The sequence below is a fragment of the Oncorhynchus masou genome, chromosome 25 (genome assembly GCF_036934945.1).
Source record: "Oncorhynchus masou masou isolate Uvic2021 chromosome 25, UVic_Omas_1.1, whole genome shotgun sequence".
Taxonomy (NCBI): Eukaryota; Metazoa; Chordata; class Actinopteri; order Salmoniformes; family Salmonidae; genus Oncorhynchus; species Oncorhynchus masou.
Genome location: NC_088236.1, coordinates 30,655,056 through 30,674,113, shown reverse-complemented (window position 1 = coordinate 30,674,113; position 19,058 = coordinate 30,655,056). Strand labels below are relative to the sequence as shown.

At 41.9% G+C, this 19,058-nt stretch overlaps 2 protein-coding genes across 6 annotated transcripts; both read right to left on the bottom strand.

Moving 5' to 3' along the window:
- Positions 1 to 326: 326 nt before the first annotated feature.
- gins4 (GINS complex subunit 4 (Sld5 homolog)) lies at positions 327 to 6,228 on the bottom strand. Of its 2 annotated transcripts, XM_064937302.1 has the most exons (8): positions 5,919 to 6,228; positions 5,542 to 5,628; positions 5,333 to 5,446; positions 5,131 to 5,228; positions 4,909 to 4,997; positions 4,666 to 4,756; positions 2,700 to 2,804; positions 327 to 952 (listed from the first exon to the last, which is right to left on the bottom strand). In XM_064937302.1, exons 1-7 carry the CDS (start codon positions 6,012 to 6,014, stop codon positions 2,708 to 2,710), a joined length of 672 nt encoding a protein of 223 aa, XP_064793374.1. In that variant the 5' UTR covers positions 6,015 to 6,228; the 3' UTR covers positions 327 to 952; positions 2,700 to 2,707. The 2 variants fall into 2 exon arrangements, with proteins under 2 accessions (XP_064793374.1, XP_064793375.1); XM_064937303.1 differs by lacking the exon at positions 5,542 to 5,628.
- A 346-nt stretch (positions 6,229 to 6,574) lies between these two features.
- Positions 6,575 to 14,180, bottom strand: LOC135514097 (AT-rich interactive domain-containing protein 5A-like). Of its 4 annotated transcripts, XM_064937300.1 has the most exons (8): positions 14,077 to 14,175; positions 12,750 to 12,798; positions 12,500 to 12,587; positions 9,552 to 12,284; positions 9,274 to 9,326; positions 8,580 to 8,677; positions 8,324 to 8,483; positions 6,575 to 8,198 (listed from the first exon to the last, which is right to left on the bottom strand). In XM_064937300.1, the coding sequence occupies exons 4-8, from the start codon at positions 9,703 to 9,705 to the stop codon at positions 6,933 to 6,935; spliced, it is 1,731 nt and encodes a 576-aa protein (XP_064793372.1). In that variant the 5' UTR covers positions 9,706 to 12,284; positions 12,500 to 12,587; positions 12,750 to 12,798; positions 14,077 to 14,175; the 3' UTR covers positions 6,575 to 6,932. The 4 variants fall into 4 exon arrangements, with proteins under 4 accessions (XP_064793372.1, XP_064793370.1, XP_064793373.1 ...); XM_064937298.1 differs by lacking the exon at positions 12,750 to 12,798 and having other exon boundaries at positions 14,077 to 14,180; XM_064937301.1 differs by lacking the exon at positions 12,750 to 12,798 and having other exon boundaries at positions 8,324 to 8,462; positions 14,077 to 14,180.
- Positions 14,181 to 19,058: the final 4,878 nt, after the last annotated feature.

The following is a 19,058-nucleotide window of genomic DNA, read 5'->3' as shown; positions in this document are numbered from 1 at the left end:
CTGCATTATGATGTAAGGATTCCAGGAATATGCGTTGTTAGCGGCTGTGACGTAGGGTTCAGGCAGGAGTTGACAGTCGGAAGACCAAAATAAATGGTAGGAGGGATATCCCAGCTTCAAGTGGTGTCAGATTTCTTATCATGCTTCACAAAGGTATAAGAGACATACTCCTATGCGTGAGAAATCAGGGCTACCTCTCAATGCAAGCCATTTTGTGGCCACATATCGATTTAGGCGATCGGAAACCGGCACCAGAAACACACAGGTCCCCAAAACAGGGGACTTGACATCATACCATGGAGTCAAAGTATTAATATCAGTCTGGCTATAAACATAAATCTACATCTTTATTTCTATTGGTCTAAGCAATTCACACACCCAGATTTGAAATAGACCACATCATAAGACCAAGGCAGCAACAGCATGCGAAATACAAATTCATGTATGGCAATGTCATGCTTGCACCGTGGTTGGAAAGCAAGAGTATTCTCACATATAATTGCCAATGGCAATTATATGTGTACACTGTACATGACCACTGAGACATTCTCTACACCCTTCAAATCACATTTATTGTACAAGCAACAAACACACTCACTATATTTGTTTGTGCCACTCAACCTTATAATGTACATGTAGATAACATGATTTTATTCCTGTCATCCTCAAGTCTCTCTCACTTATAGCCTTCTATATATCCAATGATCACCATTACAACTCAAAGCAGGCTTCATGTGAGAGATATGAGTGTCCTCAGGTACGTAAATCAGTAACATATTTAAAAGACATTCCAGTTCATGCCCGGATCCTGAAGAGTTGGTAGTCCACAAATAACGCCCATATAGCCCTCCTCAATGTACTTCAATCAATATAGGCAATGTTCAATGAAGGGAGTCAGTGTTCCTTTGGTCATTAGCCATCACAAGTGGAACTGAACAAAGGACAGAGGGACCTAAAACAGACCAAATAGAGTATGCCTATGTTATTACAGAGACAGATCTGCAAACGTGCTATAATAATATACTGCCTGTTGTGTTGCAGTTCAGAGGCAAATTGCCTCATTGTTGTGTTGGTAATGCTGCCAAGAGACCATGTTCAGGGCAAAAAGCAAAGGCTAAAATGATAGTACAAAGCAGTCTATTACGTAAGATTTGGATTGGAATCATGCACACTCCAACATATTTTAAAAACACAGTATCCCTTCTTTCTTTTCTCTCCAAAACTCTTGAACGTGCCGTCCTTGGCCAGCTCTCCCGCTATCTCTCTCAGAATGACCTTCTTGATCCAAATCAGTCAGGTTTCAAGACTAGTCATTCAACTGAGACTGCTCTTCTCTGTATCACGGAGGCGCTCCGCACTGCTAAAGCTAACTCTCTCTCCTCTGCTCTCATCCTTCTAGACCTATCGGCTGCCTTCGACACTGTGAACCATCAGATCCTCCTCTCCACCCTCTCCGAGTTGGGCATCTCCGGTGCGGCCCACGCTTGGATTGCGTCCTACCTGACAGGTCGCTCCTACCAGGTGGCGTGGCGAGAATCTGTCTCCTCGCCACGCGCTCTCACCACTGGTGTCCCCCAGGGCTCTGTTCTAGGCCCTCTCCTATTCTCGCTATACACCAAGTCACTTGGCTCTGTCATAACCTCACATGGTCTCTCCTATCATTGCTATGCAGACGACACACAATTAATCTTCTCCTTTCCCCCTTCTGATGACCAGGTGGCGAATCGCATCTCTGCTTGTCTGGCAGACGGATCACCACCTCAAGCTGAACCTCGGCAAGACGGAGCTGCTCTTCCTCCCGGGGAAGGACTGCCCGTTCCATGATCTCGCCATCACGGTTGACAACTCCATTGTTTCCTCCTCCCAGAGCGCTAAGAACCTTGGCGTGATCCTGGACAACACCCTGTCGTTCTCAACTAACATCAAGGCGGTGGCCCGTTCCTGTAGGTTCATGCTCTACAACATCCGCAGAGTACGACCCTGCCTCACACAGGAAGCGGCGCAGGTCCTAATCCAGGCACTTGTCATCTCCCGTCTGGATTACTGCAACTCGCTGTTGGCTGGGCTCCCTGCCTGTGCCATTAAACCCCTACAACTCATCCAGAACGCCGCAGCCCGTCTGGTGTTCAACCTTCCCAAGTTCTCTCACGTCACCCCGCTCCTCCGCTCTCTCCACTGGCTTCCAGTTGAAGCTCGCATCCGCTACAAGACCATGGTGCTTGCCTACGGAGCTGTGAGGGGAACGGCACCGCAGTACCTCCAGGCTCTGATCAGGCCCTACACCCAAACAAGGGCACTGTGTTCATCCACCTCTGGCCTGCTCGCCTCCCTACCACTGAGGAAGTACAGTTCCCGCTCAGCCCAGTCAAAACTGTTCGCTGCTCTGGCCCCCAATGGTGGAACAAACTCCCTCACGACGCCAGGACAGCGGAGTCAATCACCACCTTCCGGAGACACCTGAAACCCCACCTCTTCAAGGAATACCTAGGATAGGATAAAGCAATCCTTCTCACCCCCCCTTAAATGATTTAGATGCACTATTGTAAAGTGGCTGTTCCACTGATGTCAGAAGGTGAATTCACCAATTTGTAAGTCGCTCTGGATAAGAGCGTCTGCTAAATGACTTAAATGTAATGTAAATGATGTGTGTGTCATAGATTAGATATGAGGGAAATCAGTGAGGCCTATTAGTTGAGTACCTTGACAGTTAAATTAGCTGTACTGCTCCACTTGAAACCAGAGGTGCTATAGTGCGATACCGCATCAGATGCTGAGAACCCTCGTCAAGATCCACAACATACTCTCTGAAAGAAAATGGACAAAAAATGTCAAATAGCAAAAGACCAGGAATATCAATAAATAACAAAACAATGTCTGTGGAGTACGCTGGTATATTCTTGCAGACAGTAACAGTAAATAGAAAACACATATACAGTGGCTTGCGAAAGTATTCACCCCCTTTGCATTTTTCCTATTTATTGCCTTACAACCTGGAATTAAAATAGATTTTTGGGGAGTTTTTATCATTTGATTTACACAACATGCCTACCACTTTGAAGTATTTGTTATTGTGAAACAAACAAGAAATATGACCAAAAAAACAGAAAACTTGAGCGTGCAGGAAGTCAATACTTTGTAGAGACACCTTTTGTAGCAATTACAGCTGCAAGTCTCTTGGGGTATGTCTTTATAAGCTAGCTACTGGGATTTTTGCCCATTCTTCAAGGCAAAACTGCTCCAGCTCCTTCAAGTTAGATGGGTTCCACTGGTGTACAGCAATCTTTAAGTCATACCACAGATTCTCGATTGAATTGAGGTCTGGGCTTTGACTAGGCTATTCCAAGACATTTAAACGTTTCCCCTTAAATCACTCGCATGTTGCATTAGCAGTATGCTTAGGATCATTGTCTTGCTAGAAGGTGAACTTCCGTCCCAATCTCAAATCTCTGGAAGACTGAAACAGGTTTCCCTCAAGAATTTCCCTGTATTTAGCACCATCCATCATTCCTTCAATTCTGACCAGTTTCCCAGACCCTGCAAATGAAAAACATCCCCACAGCATGATGCTGCCACCACCATGTATCACCGTGTGGATGGTATTCTTGGGGTGATGAGAGGTGTTGGGTTTGCACCAGACATAGCATTTTCCTTGATGGCCAAATGTTTAGGGAGTCTCCCACATGCCTTTTGGCAAACACCAAACGTGTTGGCTTATTTTTTTTCTTTAACCAATGGCTGTTTTTCTGGCCACTCTTCCATAATGCCCAGCTCTGGGGAGTGTACGGCTTAAAGTGGTCCTATGGACAGATACTCCAATCTCTGCTGTGGAGCTTTGCAGCTCCTTCAGGGTTATCTTTGGTCTCTTTGTTGACACTGATTAATGCCCTCCTTGCCTGGTCTTTGAGTTTTGGTGGGCGGCCCTCTCTTGGTAGGTTTGTTGTGGTACCATATTCTTTAAAAAAACATTTAAATGGTGCTCCGTGGGATGTTCAAAGTTTCAGATATGTTTTTTATAACCCTTGTCTCTGAACTGTGTGGAGAGCTCCGTGGTCTTCATGGTGCCGCTTCCTTGGTGGTGCCCCTTGCTTAGTGGTGTTGCAGACTCTGGGGCCTTCCAGAACAGGTGTATATATATACTGAGATCATGTGACAGATCATGTGACACTTAAATAAATTCCACCTGTGTGCAACCTAACTAATTATGTGAGTTCTGAAGGTAATTGGTTGCACCAGATCTTATTTAGTGGCTACATAGCAAAGGGAGTGAATACATATGCATGCACCACTTCAGTTTGTTTTTAAAATTAATTTAAAATTATTTTTTTTCTGAAACAAGTTATTTTTTTCATTTCACTTCACCAATTGACTACTTTGTGTAAGTCCAGTAAATGAAATCCAAATAAAAATATATTTAATTTACAGGTTTTAATGCAACAAAATAGGAAAAATGCCAGGGGGGATGAATACTTTTGCAAGGCACTGTATACAGACATATTCTGCCACATATGCTGCATATATAACATCCAAATTATGACTTTATTCTTGAATCTTGATACTTCGTCATCAAAATGAGATAGTAGTAAGCCTTTCCAAATAAAAATGGAGCTGCTCTCATGAAGCTGTAGCACCCATCAATCAGTCCAATGCCCATATGTGATACTGTACCTCTGGTCGTCTGTCTCAGGTTCCACCAAGATGTTTTCCTGTCTCGCCCTCACACGCAGGAACACAAAGGAGTCCAGACAGGGCTCTGGCACTGGGTACACATCATTACACATGGGAGTTAATCATGTGGCATGTGAATACAATGCTTCCATCCATGCACATTAAACATTATGCCACTGATATTTTTTACAAGCAGCCCATCAGAATATTGTTTATAGTAAATAATACCTTGCCAGGCCTCACCTGCTTTTAGCATATCCACTGTCTGTAGATTTGGGGGCATGTGTTTCAGAGCTACAGCCTTCAGATAGGTCTCTGTGTTGGCCAGATATCTGAATGGAAGAGATGGAACACAGCACATACGATAGTAATAATGGAAGTAAATAAGACATTCAAACAACGCACAGACTTTCGTCCAGCTACAGTCATTATAACCACAAACGGCAACGTCAACAAAACACTCACTCTTTGGCAAAGGCAAACTCCTCTGGAGACAGGAACGAAGCATCTCCCTCCGCTCGAGATTTCTCTTTCTCCAGGACATGAGGGAAAAACTTCTCAATCTACATATGTAACAAAGGACCAGAGAGAACGGTGTCAGTCCGAGCATTAATTTATAGTCCCTCTCATAAGAACATCATCAAACACCATGCTGGGATGTTGTTACCTTTTGGAGGCGAGAGCGGAGGTAGCTGCTGAGGACATAGCGAATCCTGTCAATCTCCATGCGGTGGACACTGGCTTTCATATCACCCTTCCTAACCCGCTGCAGATTGGCCTCCTGTCAACAGGATCACACAAGGTAGTAGTCCTGTTATTATTACTGGAACCTTCATGCTCACAGAGACACAGCTGCTGCACCCCACCACCATTTACCATGTGAGTCAGCTGCTCCATCACACACTCCACCCTCTCTGACTTGTTCTCCAGAAGCTCAGGAGAGAACTTCTCATTCAGCCAAGCCTGGGGACAGAGCGCACACACACACACACACACACACACACACACACACACACACACACACACACACACACACACACACACACACACACACACACACACACACACACACACACACACACACACACACACACACACACACACACACACACACACACACACACACACTTTATGATAGAGATGCAGCAGTGACAAGGTCGTTTTTTTTGTATTGACAGGATCTGTGCATTGCAAAACATGTGTGTCTGGCTACAATATAGTGAACATTGCTAGCAAGCTAGTTAGTTATCTACCTCTTCCAGTTTCCTAATCAGTTCCGATGGAGTCATCACATCTTCTTGACCATCATCTCCTCCGCTCATGTCGCTGGCATCATGATCATCAGACATCGCATCCGAAATGATTGCTCTTCAGCGGACTTGCTAGGTCTACAATAATTATTCAACCGCAGACCAGAAAACGTTGGTACTCTGCTGAACTACGCAGAATGTTAACATTCTACGTTACAACTACATTACAACTACAAATAACAATACTGTAAAGCTCGATTTCGAGAGCACAACACGGAAACAACAAACAAAAACCACACACTTCCGGTTAAAGTTCGCGCCAACGGAACACAACGCGTGAAGGTGTCGGAGACTTTCAAACGTGCGCAACAAACGCGCAGTGTTTGGTTTACGCCTACAGTTAATACAATACAAGTGTTATTTGCAAAACTATGTTTATTTCAGCTCAGGCATTGCCCTGTGCTAGGGACATTTATGAAATATTTAATTTAATGAACAGTAGTTTACTTTCCATGGATCAAGTGCTATGTCCCATTTCTCAAAAATTTATTATGGAGCATGTTATTTTTAAGTTTAATTTGGCTCCAATGTCATTAAAATATTGTAGAAAAAAAGACCATGGTTACTTACCAAAGAATGCAGGCTAGGATGAGACAGGAATAGTTTTAGATTTTATTCAGAAATAGAAAAATAAATCTGTGTTGTTTCATATATTATATCAATGTAAAATGATTGGATCATACTGTAAAAGCACATGTGCATTGCAGTAAACCTCAAAGTTATTGTTACAAATACAGAAAGTATAGTCCTTTTTATCAGTGCAATTCTGTCAGTTGCCATGGAGGGGAGCACATCTCAGCATAACAATCACAACAATGTTTGCCTTTTGATCACTCACATAGAATGCAGCAGTGTTCGAGGCAAGTTTTGAAAATGTCTAGAACGAAGCAGGTACTGTCATTATCTCTGTTTGACTTGTCACATTGTCAATAGGCCTTGAGTCTGAGAGTGGGGCTATCAAAGCTTGGTGTGAGGATAATGCACACCAGTGATGCTGTATCCAGTATGGGGATTACACATAGGAATGTGAAAGGGATAGGAGTAGAGAGCAGGCTCATAAGAGGAAGTATGTGTGTGTCCCGTTGGGACATGGCGGTACATAGGGCTGGTCTGGGACTGGGACAGTCTGACGTGGGTAGGTATAAAGAGAGGGTGTACAGGCGGCTTCTGCCCAGAGTCTCCCCTTGTCCTGTCATAGGCTGGGATGAGGTAGGACACTGGGATGCTGGCATTAGGGTGGAACACAGGCTGTTGAGTTGGAAGTGGCTTGGGCAACATTGTCCTGGACTTCTGCTTCTTCTCCGTCTGATAATGTCGAGGGACCATCTGTAGTTTCTTCTTATAGATCAGACTGTCATCATGCAACATGGGCCTATTTGGGTTCTGATGGAATGTGTAACCTGGCTGAAAGGGTATAGGCCGCAAAGACTCCATAGACTTGGGATAAACCTTGTTGAAACTGGAGGTGGATGGAACCAAGCAAGACCTAACAGTATATGTACAAGACGTTGGTGGGGGTATTTGGTGAGCTGGATGTCTGTTACTCCCATTGCAGACAGGGCTCCATACAGAGTTTTTACTTCGACCTTTGATAGAGACAGTTTCAACTGGTAGGGGGCTGACGTGAGGGAAATCTCTTTGTCCTCCAGGGAAGCCAACATATTCCTTGACAACAGGGCTGCAGGTCTGAGGCTTGTGGACCCCACTGTGGGCAGATATAGGGTTGCTGGAAAAATTAAGGGGTACTTCTGGTTTTGGTACTGGGGGCCTGTCTTCAGTTAGTGCTGGACAGTCCTCAGAAGAGATGGAGTAGGGGGACGGGCTACGGGAGGAGGAGGAGGACGGAGGGAGAGGAGAGCCCTCAGAGGTAGTGCGTGTCCGGCTGGGAAGGAAGAGCCCTGGGGACTGGGAGCAGTGAATCACAGAGGGCCTGCCCTTACGGTCCCCCTGTCTGGCGCTCTGTGAGTCCTGGGACTCGCTCAGGCTGGCCTGGGCCATACGCTTCTTCTTCTCCAGAGGAGAGATGATATCTGCAGCAGCAGACTGGAGCTGACTTCCTCTCCAGGGGCATGAGGTAGGGCCCTGGGCTGGGCGGGATAGGGTGCATGCTGAGGAAGAGAGGTCGTCACACACCGTAGTCTCACTGATTGGTGGAGGATGGTCTGGGTGGAGGCTTTCAGATGGAGTAGTCCATGGAGACAATGGAGTAGAATGTACCTGGCCCTGTAACGAGACAACATGTAGAGGTCATTTCCACTCATACAGGTGGGGTACATAGGCAGGAGTAATAAAGTACAGGAAGTGACTTTGTTATGACAATGGCCATTAACAGGTAAAAGGTGAGGTACCTCAGAGTCTGTCTCCTTTTCCAGATGGGGCCTCTTCCTCTTGCCCTCAGACTTGCTCCCCTTGCCATCTGGACTCCTCTTATACTGTTTGCGCGGTTTGCATGGAGGCAGAGGTTTGTCCTCCTCCCCCCTCAACTGTCTCTCAAAGGGTAAAACAAGCCTGTATTTAACACAAACAGATGACACCATGAAAACAGGTAAAGATGGAGTGATTTGACTGACAGGTTAGCCGGAGCAAAGCAGTATCTGTCCTCACCTCTCATAGTGTCTGCGAGTGCAGGTAGCAGCACTGGTGCTGCCTGGGCTGCCGCCCAGCTCATCATACACATTCTTCCACAGCCGCCGCGAGGTCACCTGTTGGATCATACACCATAGTGAGCAAACATGCACCTTTAAGACACTCATCCAGAATCACTATTCCTATATTTGACATATAGTATAAGACAATGCTTAATCTGTCTTTTGGAACTAATTAAGAATATATGGAGGGAGCTTAAATAAATGGCCCATTACTAAAATAGAGAACAAGGTCCTATTGGCCAAGCTCCTGTGAAATTTGACTCAAGTGGCATTTCAGAGAAACCCTTCCTCTCTCAGCGCATTGGGTGTGTACACATGCTACAGAGTGGAAACTTCATTCAGCCAAAGAGAACAAAGCAGTAGAACGGTAGGCTACATGGCCAGGTTCATGTTGGCAGCCTAGTGTGGACTTGGCTCTTAATGTGGTAGGAACAATCATGTTAACATCCTGTCAACTAAAGCTAATGTGCCACACAAGATGCTAAGCTGCGTGGTCTCTTTGACAACATAACAAATATATACAAGGAGTAGCTGCCACTGCCATCTCTGTATGTATGATCAACAATCAGGTCAAGTGTAAAAAAAAACAGCAACAACCTATGTCTGGTGAACATATTGAATGATTCTGTACTATATATGGGTGTACTCACAGAGTCGTAACCGCTAAGCTTCTCGACAGCTTTGTAGATTTTCCACAGGTTAACTGCAAGTAGAAATTTGAACTCCATGGGGACATTGCACAATGATATAATTAATAATTTTCACTATGAAGCTACAGTATGATGAGATGGTGTTAACACACGCATTTACTTCAAACTACGCTCGAGATTGAGGTGCTCTGAGCAGAAGAAATTAATCTATATAATAATGTATGCAGATAGAGATTGGGTGATAAAGCTATGGCTTTATGCTTTGAACATGGACTCACTCTGCTTAAATCCCAGGTGTGGTATCCTCTCGATGGGTGTGCCACGGTCCTTCATGAAACAGTGCAAACCTGCTATGAAGGACCTCTCCTCTGTCTCCATTGGGCTAGAACTGGGCCTCTCCTCACAGTCACTGGCCGAGTCAGAAATCTCCATCGCTGCAGTAGAGACCACCAGATCGACAAAAGAGGGAGAGAAATGATAGAAATGCAAATCCAATTCCAGGAATGCATACTATTACTTTACATGTAATTATTCAAAACAGAACTGCAATGAGCAAATAAACCAATCTTAAAATAGGAAATCATTTTTATGTTGTTGATTGCAACCAAGTCTGTTCTCAAACTACTTGTCCTTTCTTGGACAACTAGAATTTGAGTTGGCTTTTACCACCCCTTTCAATAAGTAATCATACATCCTGTACAAAAGGGAAACCAACAGACATATGGTCTAGACCTGGTAATAACAAATATGAAGGTATGAATAGTTTTTTTTACACAGTATGAAAGGCCTCTTTCCCCCACAAAGCCTTTACTCACAAGACCTTTGTTATACATATATTTTCCACTGACATGAAAGTGAATGGGATGAATGTAATTTAGAAATGACAAAGACTGAGTAGCGTAGGAAGTAGTTCACATGATTAGAATCTGTTCCATGCAAAAAAAAGTGAAGTAAGAACATTTTGTTTGCAATTATCAGTAGTGCTATTGGTTTAGCATAGAGTTGTTTTCAAAGGCATATTTCAGGAATGGATTATTATGAACTCTGTTTAAGCTTTGTGTCAGCAAACACTAAGGAGTAGAAAAGTCACAACATGCGGTTGATACCAAATGACAAATGAAACAGTAGAGGCAAGCAGAAATTAACCCCAAAGCTCACCAATAAATGTTCTCACATTCACTGCACTCGTCAGGATGAGAAGTGTATATGACACGTTAAACTGATCAAACTAACACTTACTAACATAACAAAAGTATAGGAAGCTGAAATTCCCCAAAACTTGTAAAAGTATCATTTTTGGCAACAGTCCAAATTCTGAAAGGGAAAATATTGGTTTTGTATACAGGTTCATTCATACAGGTACAATTTGCACAGGGTTATGGACAGATAGTGTAGAAGTTTGATATTTTTTATTGCATTTACATCAAATGAGAGTAGAAAATGAAAACATATGTTAAATATCCCAGTCTGAATCACCAAATACAGAGACTATTTTGTTTCGGTGGTGTATGCTGCACTGTAGGCAAAAGTCAACCAGAGTTTCATATTGAATCAGGTTCCTATCTGTGGTTACTGGTTCCGAGAAGCGGGACCCAGTGGTGAGTCATAGTGAAGATGTAGGCCCCTATTTGGGATAGCACTGACTGACTCACAGCTCTTTACAGCTGTCCCATAGATACAGTTCCCAGCTACAACAGCCCATCGTTCATCCATGAGATTCTCCACTAACACCATGCAATGCTCTCTCACTTTCTTCTTCCTGCCTTGACTGGCCAGCTGCAACTTTCTCTTGCTATGGATAGATGAGTTACGTTGCGTTTTAGGTCATTTTCAACTAAATATATATTTTTAAATGGTTAAGTACTTTACAGAGTTGCAGAATAATTGTTAATGACATACACAGCCATCTTCACATCTAATCTGTTAGTCAATGGGTTGCAATGCAAATTTCATAAGAACAAAGACAAAGCATGTATGACTGGAATATGGATTAGTCATATAGGGCAATACATTTCCAGAAAATATTCAATAGTATTTTTCTAAAAACGTAATGCATTAGTTGCACATGACTATTGAACAGGTTTACAGTAAGTACTATAAGATAAGCAAGCCAGTTGTTAATTTATTTGTATACTATATTGAATAAATGCATTCTATTCATGGCTGGACCACAAAACAGAGAGATGTCAGTCAGCTCCATGTGACATTGGTTTCATACAGGAAACAACTGCAGTCCGAGTCATGAAACCCAGCATACAATATACATCACAGTAAATCACACACTAAAATAAGCATGAATATCGCTGTGAAAGACTGTCAGTAAACAGCCTCTACATTTCCCCCACATTCACATTTTGGAAAAGGGCATAGGAGATGTTGATGTCAATGTGTCAACAAGACTCACGTTGATTGATGCCAGGTTGATGCTATCAACAGGCCACTTGTCACCACAGAAACCACAGTCTTTCATCTCAGATCAGTGTCTTGGAAATTTGATGCTTCTCTGCTCTAACTTTTATTTTCAAATCTTCAATTACCAGAACTGTGTCTGAGTGGAACTCCTGCAGTTTCTGTATGTGCAGATAGATTACAGGGAAATGTGTATGTATATTCTTTCACACTCCATAATACACCACCCACTTAACTCCCACATAAAATAATCACCTTCCTCCTATTACTCATTTGTGAATAAGCTGAAACGTTCAGACTTGTGATATTGCAACATGACACTTAGCAATATTATTTCCTATGATGATGACAAAACAAAATTGTGAATTTATGCCACAATGAACATACGCAAACCATAAACATAAAATACACTTATCAATAACAAACACTCGACTTTCGGTAGCCTCTGTACTTCACATTCCATTTTATTTTCTAATTGTAGAAATCATTCCCTTTAGATATATTTGTGTCTTTAAATTGTATGGCCACACATGAATTCAGACATATCAGAGAAGACATGCATGTGACTTCAGGTGACTTGTGGTTTTGTTATTTTACTACTTCTGTAAAGAAGAAGAAAACATACCATTTGTCAGAGAAAATTCACCCCTTACACAAGCCTCATATTTGATATGCTTATTTGATTTTTGAAGAAATAGAGAACTGAAAGCAGTGGGGAAATGAAACACAAATAAGAAATTAAGGATGTGAGCGTACTGAAAGTGTCTCAAGCTGCCTGGAGTCCTTATGAGTGATAAATGACAGTGTCCCATCTCACCTGGTTCAGTGTCCCCTCCACACCTCTGCCCTCCTCCCTGACTGGACTGGTCTCTTACTGGTGTCTCGCTCCCCTTCAGGATCTAATACTGCCACGGAACATAGGGGGAAAAACAGTCACAACTATGTGAGAGCACACATCCTCCACTCCATACAGGGCATGTGTGAACTGTAAGCAAAGAATGGTGTATGTCCCATATTCATCATCAGGCAGACCAGGTGATCCAGAACAAGACACAATAAAACCCTACCTATGTGAAAGTCTGATTCTGTAGTTCCCCTATGGTTGCATTTCCAGTCCTGTGCCAGCAGCAAGAAAGAGTGGACTTGTGATCTATTACTGAATATTTTGTCAACTAACACACTCCAGTACCGACAAAAGAAAATTCAGTTCTAATATAAAACCACATGGTTACAAAACCACTTCCTGCTTATGAGTCTAACCGCAGTTATGTGGTACTCTTCTTGATATGAAAGCATTACAACATGAATGAAAATGAGAAATGTGATGAAAATGTAAATGTAAGGCATACAATTTTATTTGGTTTTCAGTTTTTCATTTGCATGTGTTGGTGAATAAATGAAAACAAATGATCATACACCAAACCCAAGACCAAACCCCTCCATCATTTTTAGGTACAACATGTCTTTGTTAGCTGCCAGAGTAAAACCGTATTACTGATCCGAATGTATAAGACATAAAAAGGTTGAAAGCGAATCGGTCCATGTTCCATCCTGACAACTGTCAAACGTATTTGTCATTGTCCATGAACTGTGAACAACCACATTCTTATCTCTTCCTCACCCAATATATGCTTCTCTTTCGAGATCAGCCATTTCCTGAGCTGTGGTTTACAGCATGAATCATGCTTTCTATAGAACTTCTCTATTTCATCTGTTCAAATATGTACTTTGATCAATGTATGAAGGACTTTTTTAAAGAAAAAGATATGTAATTGAGGTACTTCCAATGAATCACAAGTATTTTTCTATCTGATTCAAATTAATCTACAGTTTAAAGTAACCTGCTTAAGTCTTGATAAATTGCAATTGACCATATCTGTGTTGTATTCCAGTGTCATAAGCTCCAAACCAGTAATTAGGAATGTTACTAATATTTCTATATTGCTTGAATAAAGCATTTCAAATGTTTCTGCTCAGTGCTTTTTTTTAAACGAAAAAGTTAATTTAGTATACAAATTATAACATTTGCATAAACTTCCCTTGTCATGTATGAACGTACGTACATGCATGTAATTTATGTCTTTATTAAAAAAAACTTTTGTCAGTTAACTTGCATTCTTACAATATCCTACCTGCCCCAGGCAATGTAGCCTACCTTAAGCACAATTTCACAACCTCCCATCACATTTTATTTCGTATTATTAAAATTTGAATGTGTGATCGACGTTACTAAAAACAATAGGCTGTTGTCTGATTGCAAATACTTTTAAACAGTGCCACAATTTCCAGCCTACATCATCATTATAACTACGTGTATTTGCCAAAACATTTAGATTCTTCTCCAACTAAAACAATGAAAGCTGATGGTACTTAACATTTAAAAAAAAAACTTACTCATTACAAAACAATACGTTGAATCCCGAAGATCGTTTACTTTGTTTCAGCACAACTTATTCAAGAAGCGCCTCTAATTCAGCACACCTCGAAATAAGACGTCTTCAGTGGATCATCATTGGTTCGTCATGTCTCGGGGGACAGCAAGTGAGTCTGGGAGTTAGAGTTTTTGATAGCAGCTTTCTGAACACCTAATAATAGGCTCAAGGCACATTGAAGCACAGTTTTAATAATTGTTTACTCTCATGTAGCCTTTCTCAGATTGATTACCTGAGGCAATATTTTATGTGTTTTACTAGACTAGTCTACACAGATGAAAAAACAAAAACAGATGATATATTTGATCATTGTAGTCAAATCATTAAAAACCCAGACAGAAAATATTTACACAAGAAGCAATCTAATATCACACAGTCAAACTCTCCGTCATTTAGTAAGTTCACCATTATGCGATTCTCACTGTTAATAAACATCGCACGGCGTTTCAACACAACGGCTCTTTATGTCAACATTTGATCTGATCAGTCATCGCCCCAAAAAATTCTAAAGTAATCTAGTATCATTTCATTTCAATCCACATGTTGACCTAATAGCAATAAAAACATTTTGTCTAGATAGTCATTGAAATGAGCTAAGATTAGGCCTACATATAAGCCTAAACAAAATCTGATATTTTGATCTTTTCAACAAAACTGTCTCTACCACACTGAAATTTGCATTTCACCCATGGGAATGGTTTGCTGAATCATAATTTATCTATGCATAAACTTAGGAGGTATTCAATAAAAACCTAGCAAATCAAATACAGCTGTCAATATTGGTGCAGGATACTATTTATCCAGCTTTGCTCTAGAGACGTTTCAAATCTCAGTGAAATGCATAGGCCGTAGTCTTCCACTTGTTGCAGATAGAGTATGACATTTGGATATATGTTTAACCTTTAAATGTCAAAATAACAAGCCTATCAGTTGGCTGGCCGGATCTCACAGGGAGTTTTTTGAGACAAAACACTTGTTTCACTGCTGTTGAAAAATAATTACCTTGATTGATTCAACCCGCTACATTAATTCTTCCATTTTATATACTAATGACTTGGGCAGGTGCTGAGCGCTCTCACAGATCTTAACTTTTGTCACATCAAATAGTTAAGTAATATGTAATAACTGTATTACGATTGTTACTGGTTCGTGCAATTGTGATATTGATGTCAGTTGATTAAATATTTAATTTGACTCACAATTTACTTTTATTAAGCTGATGAAAACATGGACATTTTTTATACACAAAATACATTGTGTACAAATCATTAGGAACACATGACATAGACTGACCAGGTGAATCCAGGTGAAGGCTTTGATCCCTTACTGATGTAAGGGACCCTGATCTCTCTTTTGAAGAACATATCAAGACCATTTCAAGGACAGCTTTTTTCCATCTACGTAACATTGCAAAAATCAGAAACTTTCTGTCCAAAAATGATGCAGAAAAATTAATCCATGCTTTTGTCACTTCTAGGTTAGACTACTGCAATGCTCTACTTTCCGGCTACCCGGATAAAGCACTAAATAAACTTCAGTTAGTGCTAAATACGGCTGCTAGAATCCTGACTAGAACCAAAAAATTTGATCATATTACTCCAGTGCTAGCCTCTCTACACTAGCTTCCTGTCAAAGCAAGGGCTGATTTCAAGGTTTTACTGCTAACCTACAAAGCATTACATGGGCTTGCTCCTACCTATCTCTCTGATTTGGTCCTGCCGTACATACCTACACGTACGCTACGGTCACAAGACGCAGGCCTCCTAATTGTCCCTAGAATTTCTAAGCAAACAGCTGGAGGCAGGGCTTTCTCCCATTTTTATGGAACGGTCTGCCTACCCATGTCAGAGACGCAAACTCGGTCTCAACCTTTAAGTCTTTACTGAAGACTCATCTCTGGAGGTGTACCTGTGGAGGTATTTCAAGGCCTACCTTCAAACTCATTGCCTCTTTGCTTCACATCATGGGAAAATCAAAAGAAATCAAGACCTCAGAAAAAACATGTAAACCTCCACAAGTCTGGATCATCATTGGGAGCCATTTACAAACGCCTGAAGGTACCACATTCATCTGTACAAACAATAGTATACAAGTATTAACACAATGGGACCACGCAGCCATCATACCGCTCAGGAAAGAGACACATTCTGTCTCCTAGAAATGAATGTGCTTTGGTGCGAAAAGTACAAATCAATCCCAGAACAACAGCAAAGGATCTTGTGAAGATGCTGGAGGAAACAGGTACAAAAATATCTATATCCACAGTAAAACGAGTCCTATATCGACCTGAAAGGCAGCTCAGCAAGGAAGAAGCCACTGCTCCAAAACCGACATAAAAAGCCAGACTACGCTTTGCAACTGCACATGGGGACAAGATCGTACTTTTTGGAGAAAAGTCCTCTGGTCTGCTGAAACAAAAATAGAACTGTTTGGCCAGAATGACCATGGTTTTGTGTGGAGGAAAAGGGGAGGCTTGCCAGCCGAAGAACACCATCCCAACCGTGAAGCATGGGGGTAGCAGCATCATGTTGTGGGGGTGCTTTGCTGCAGGAGGGACTGGTGCACTTCAGAACATATATGACATCATGAGGGAAAAAATTATGTGGATAAATTGAAGCAACATCTCAAGACATCAGTCAGGAAGTTAAAGCTTGGTCGCAAATGGGTCTTCCAAAGGGACAATGACTTCCAAAGTTGTGGCAAAATGGCTTAAGGACAACAACGTCAAGGTATTGGAGTGGCCATAACAAAGCCCTGACCGCAATCCTATAGAAAATTTGTGGGCAGAACTGAAAAAGCGTGTGCAAGCAAGGAAGCCTACAAACCTGACTCAGTCACACCAGCTCTGTCAGGAGGAATGGGCCAAGATTCACACAACTTATTGCAGGAAGCTTGGGGAAGGCTACCCGAAAAGTTTGACCCAAGTTAAACAATTTAAAGGCAATGCTACCAAATACTAATTGAGTGTATGTAAACTTCTGACCCACTGGGAATGTGATGAAAGAACTAAAAGCTGAAATAAATCCTTCTCTCTACTATTATTCTGACATTTCACATTCTTAAAATAAAGTGGTGATCCTAACTGATCGAAGACTTGGAATTTTTACCAGGATTAAATGTCAGGAATTGTGAAAAACTGAGTTGAAATGTATTTGGCTAAGGTGTATGTAAACTTCTGACTTCAACTGTACATACATGATAGCATTCAAATAGATACAACTCAAATAGATACAATGCATTGGGAAAGTATTCATACCCCTTGACTTTTTCCACATTTTGTTACATCACAGCCTAATTCTAAAATTGATTAAATCGTTTTTTCCCTCATCCATCTACACATAATACCCCATAATGACAAAGAAAAAAAACTGGTTTTCAGATTTTTTTGCAAAGGTATAAAAAATCAATCAATTGAAATATCACATTTACATAAGAATTCAGACCCTTTAGTCAGTACTTTGTTGAAGCACATTTGGCAGCGATAACAGCCTCGAGTCTTCTTGGGCATGACACTACAAGCTTGGCACACCTGTATTTGGGGAGTTTCAATGGTTCAATTCCGGGCTCTGGCTGGGCCACTCAAGGACATTCAGCGACTTATCCTGAAGCCACTCCTTGTGTTGTCTTGGCTGTGTGCTAAGGGTCATTGTCCTGTTGGAAGGTTAACCTTCGCCCCAGTCTGAGGTAATGAGTGCTCTGGAACAGGTTTTCATCAAGGATCTCTCTGTACTTTGCTCTGTTCATCTTTCCCACGATCCTGACTAGTCTCCCCACATTATGATGCTGCCACCACCATGCTTCACCGTAGGGATGGTGCAAGGTTCCTCCAGACGTGACGCTTGGCATTCAGGCCAAAGAGTTCCATCTTGGTTACATCAGACCAGAGAATTTTGTTTCTCATGGGCTGAGAGTCCTTTAGGTGCCTTTTGGCAAACTCCAAGCGGGCTGTCATGTGCATTTTACTGAGGAGTGGCTTCCATCTGGCCACTCTACCATAAAGGCCTGATTGATGAAGTGCTGCAGAGATGGTTGTCCATCTGGAAGGTTCTCCCATCTCCAAAGAGGAACACTGGAGCTCTGTCAGAGTGGTTTTTGGTCACCTCCCTGACCAAGGCCCTTCTCCCCCGATTGCTGTTTGGCCAGGCAGCCAGCTCTAGGAAGAGTCTTGGTGGTTCTAAACTTCTTCCATTTAAGAATGATGGCAGCCATTGTGTTCTTGGGGACCTTCAATGCTGCAGACATTTTTTGTTACCCTTCCCCAGATCTGTGCCCTGACACAATCCTGTCTCCGATCTCCTTCGACCTCATGGTTTGGCTTTTGCTCTGACATGCACTGTCAACTGAGGGACCTTATATAGACAGGTGTGTGCCTTTCCAAATCATGTCCAATCAATTTAATTTACCACAGGTGGACTGCAATTAAGTTGTAGAAACATCTCAAGGATGATCCATGGAAATAGGATGCACTTGAGCTCTTTCTCGAGTCTTATAGCAGAGAGTCTAAATACTTACTGTCAGGTCTATAAATATTTGGACATTGACCAAGTTATTATTATTTTAGCTGTCTACAACATCATATACCAAAGCATATTGGAATTGAATGAATATGAGCTGAAAGTGCAGACTTTGGGCTTTAATTTGAGGGTATTTACATCCAAATCAGGTGAACAGCGTAGCAATTACAACACTTCTTATATGTGTCCCCCCCCCTTTTTAAGGGACCAAAACTAAATGGACATTTGGCTGCTTAGCTGTTCCATGCCCAGGTGTGTGTTATTTCCTAATTAGTTCATTTAAAAGTAAGCAGATAAAAGGTCTAGAGTTGATATCAAGTGTGGCATTTGGAATCTGTTGCTGTTAACCCTCAATATGAAGTCCAAAGAGCTGTCACTGCCAGTGATGCAGGCCATCATTAGGCTGAAAAATCTAAACAAACCCATCAGA

Bases quoted from the DNA above. Each gene is read 5' to 3' on its own strand.
- gins4 (XM_064937302.1), bottom strand. From the start codon at position 6,014: ATGTCTGATGATCATGATGCCAGCGACATGAGCGGAGGAGATGATGGT. The intron at 5,229-5,332 runs GTAACAACATCC...TTACATATGTAG, and splicing joins TCCGCTCTCGCCTCCAAAAG to ATTGAGAAGTTTTTCCCTCA. The intron at 4,998-5,130 runs GTGAGTGTTTTG...TCTTCCATTCAG, and splicing joins GAGTTTGCCTTTGCCAAAGA to ATATCTGGCCAACACAGAGA.
- LOC135514097 (XM_064937298.1), bottom strand. From the start codon at position 9,705: ATGGAGATTTCTGACTCGGCCAGTGACTGTGAGGAGAGGCCCAGTTCT. The intron at 9,327-9,551 runs GTGAGTCCATGT...TTCTACTTGCAG, and splicing joins ACACCTGGGATTTAAGCAGA to TTAACCTGTGGAAAATCTAC. The intron at 8,199-8,323 runs GTACCTCACCTT...GTCTCGTTACAG, and splicing joins AAAAGGAGACAGACTCTGAG to GGCCAGGTACATTCTACTCC.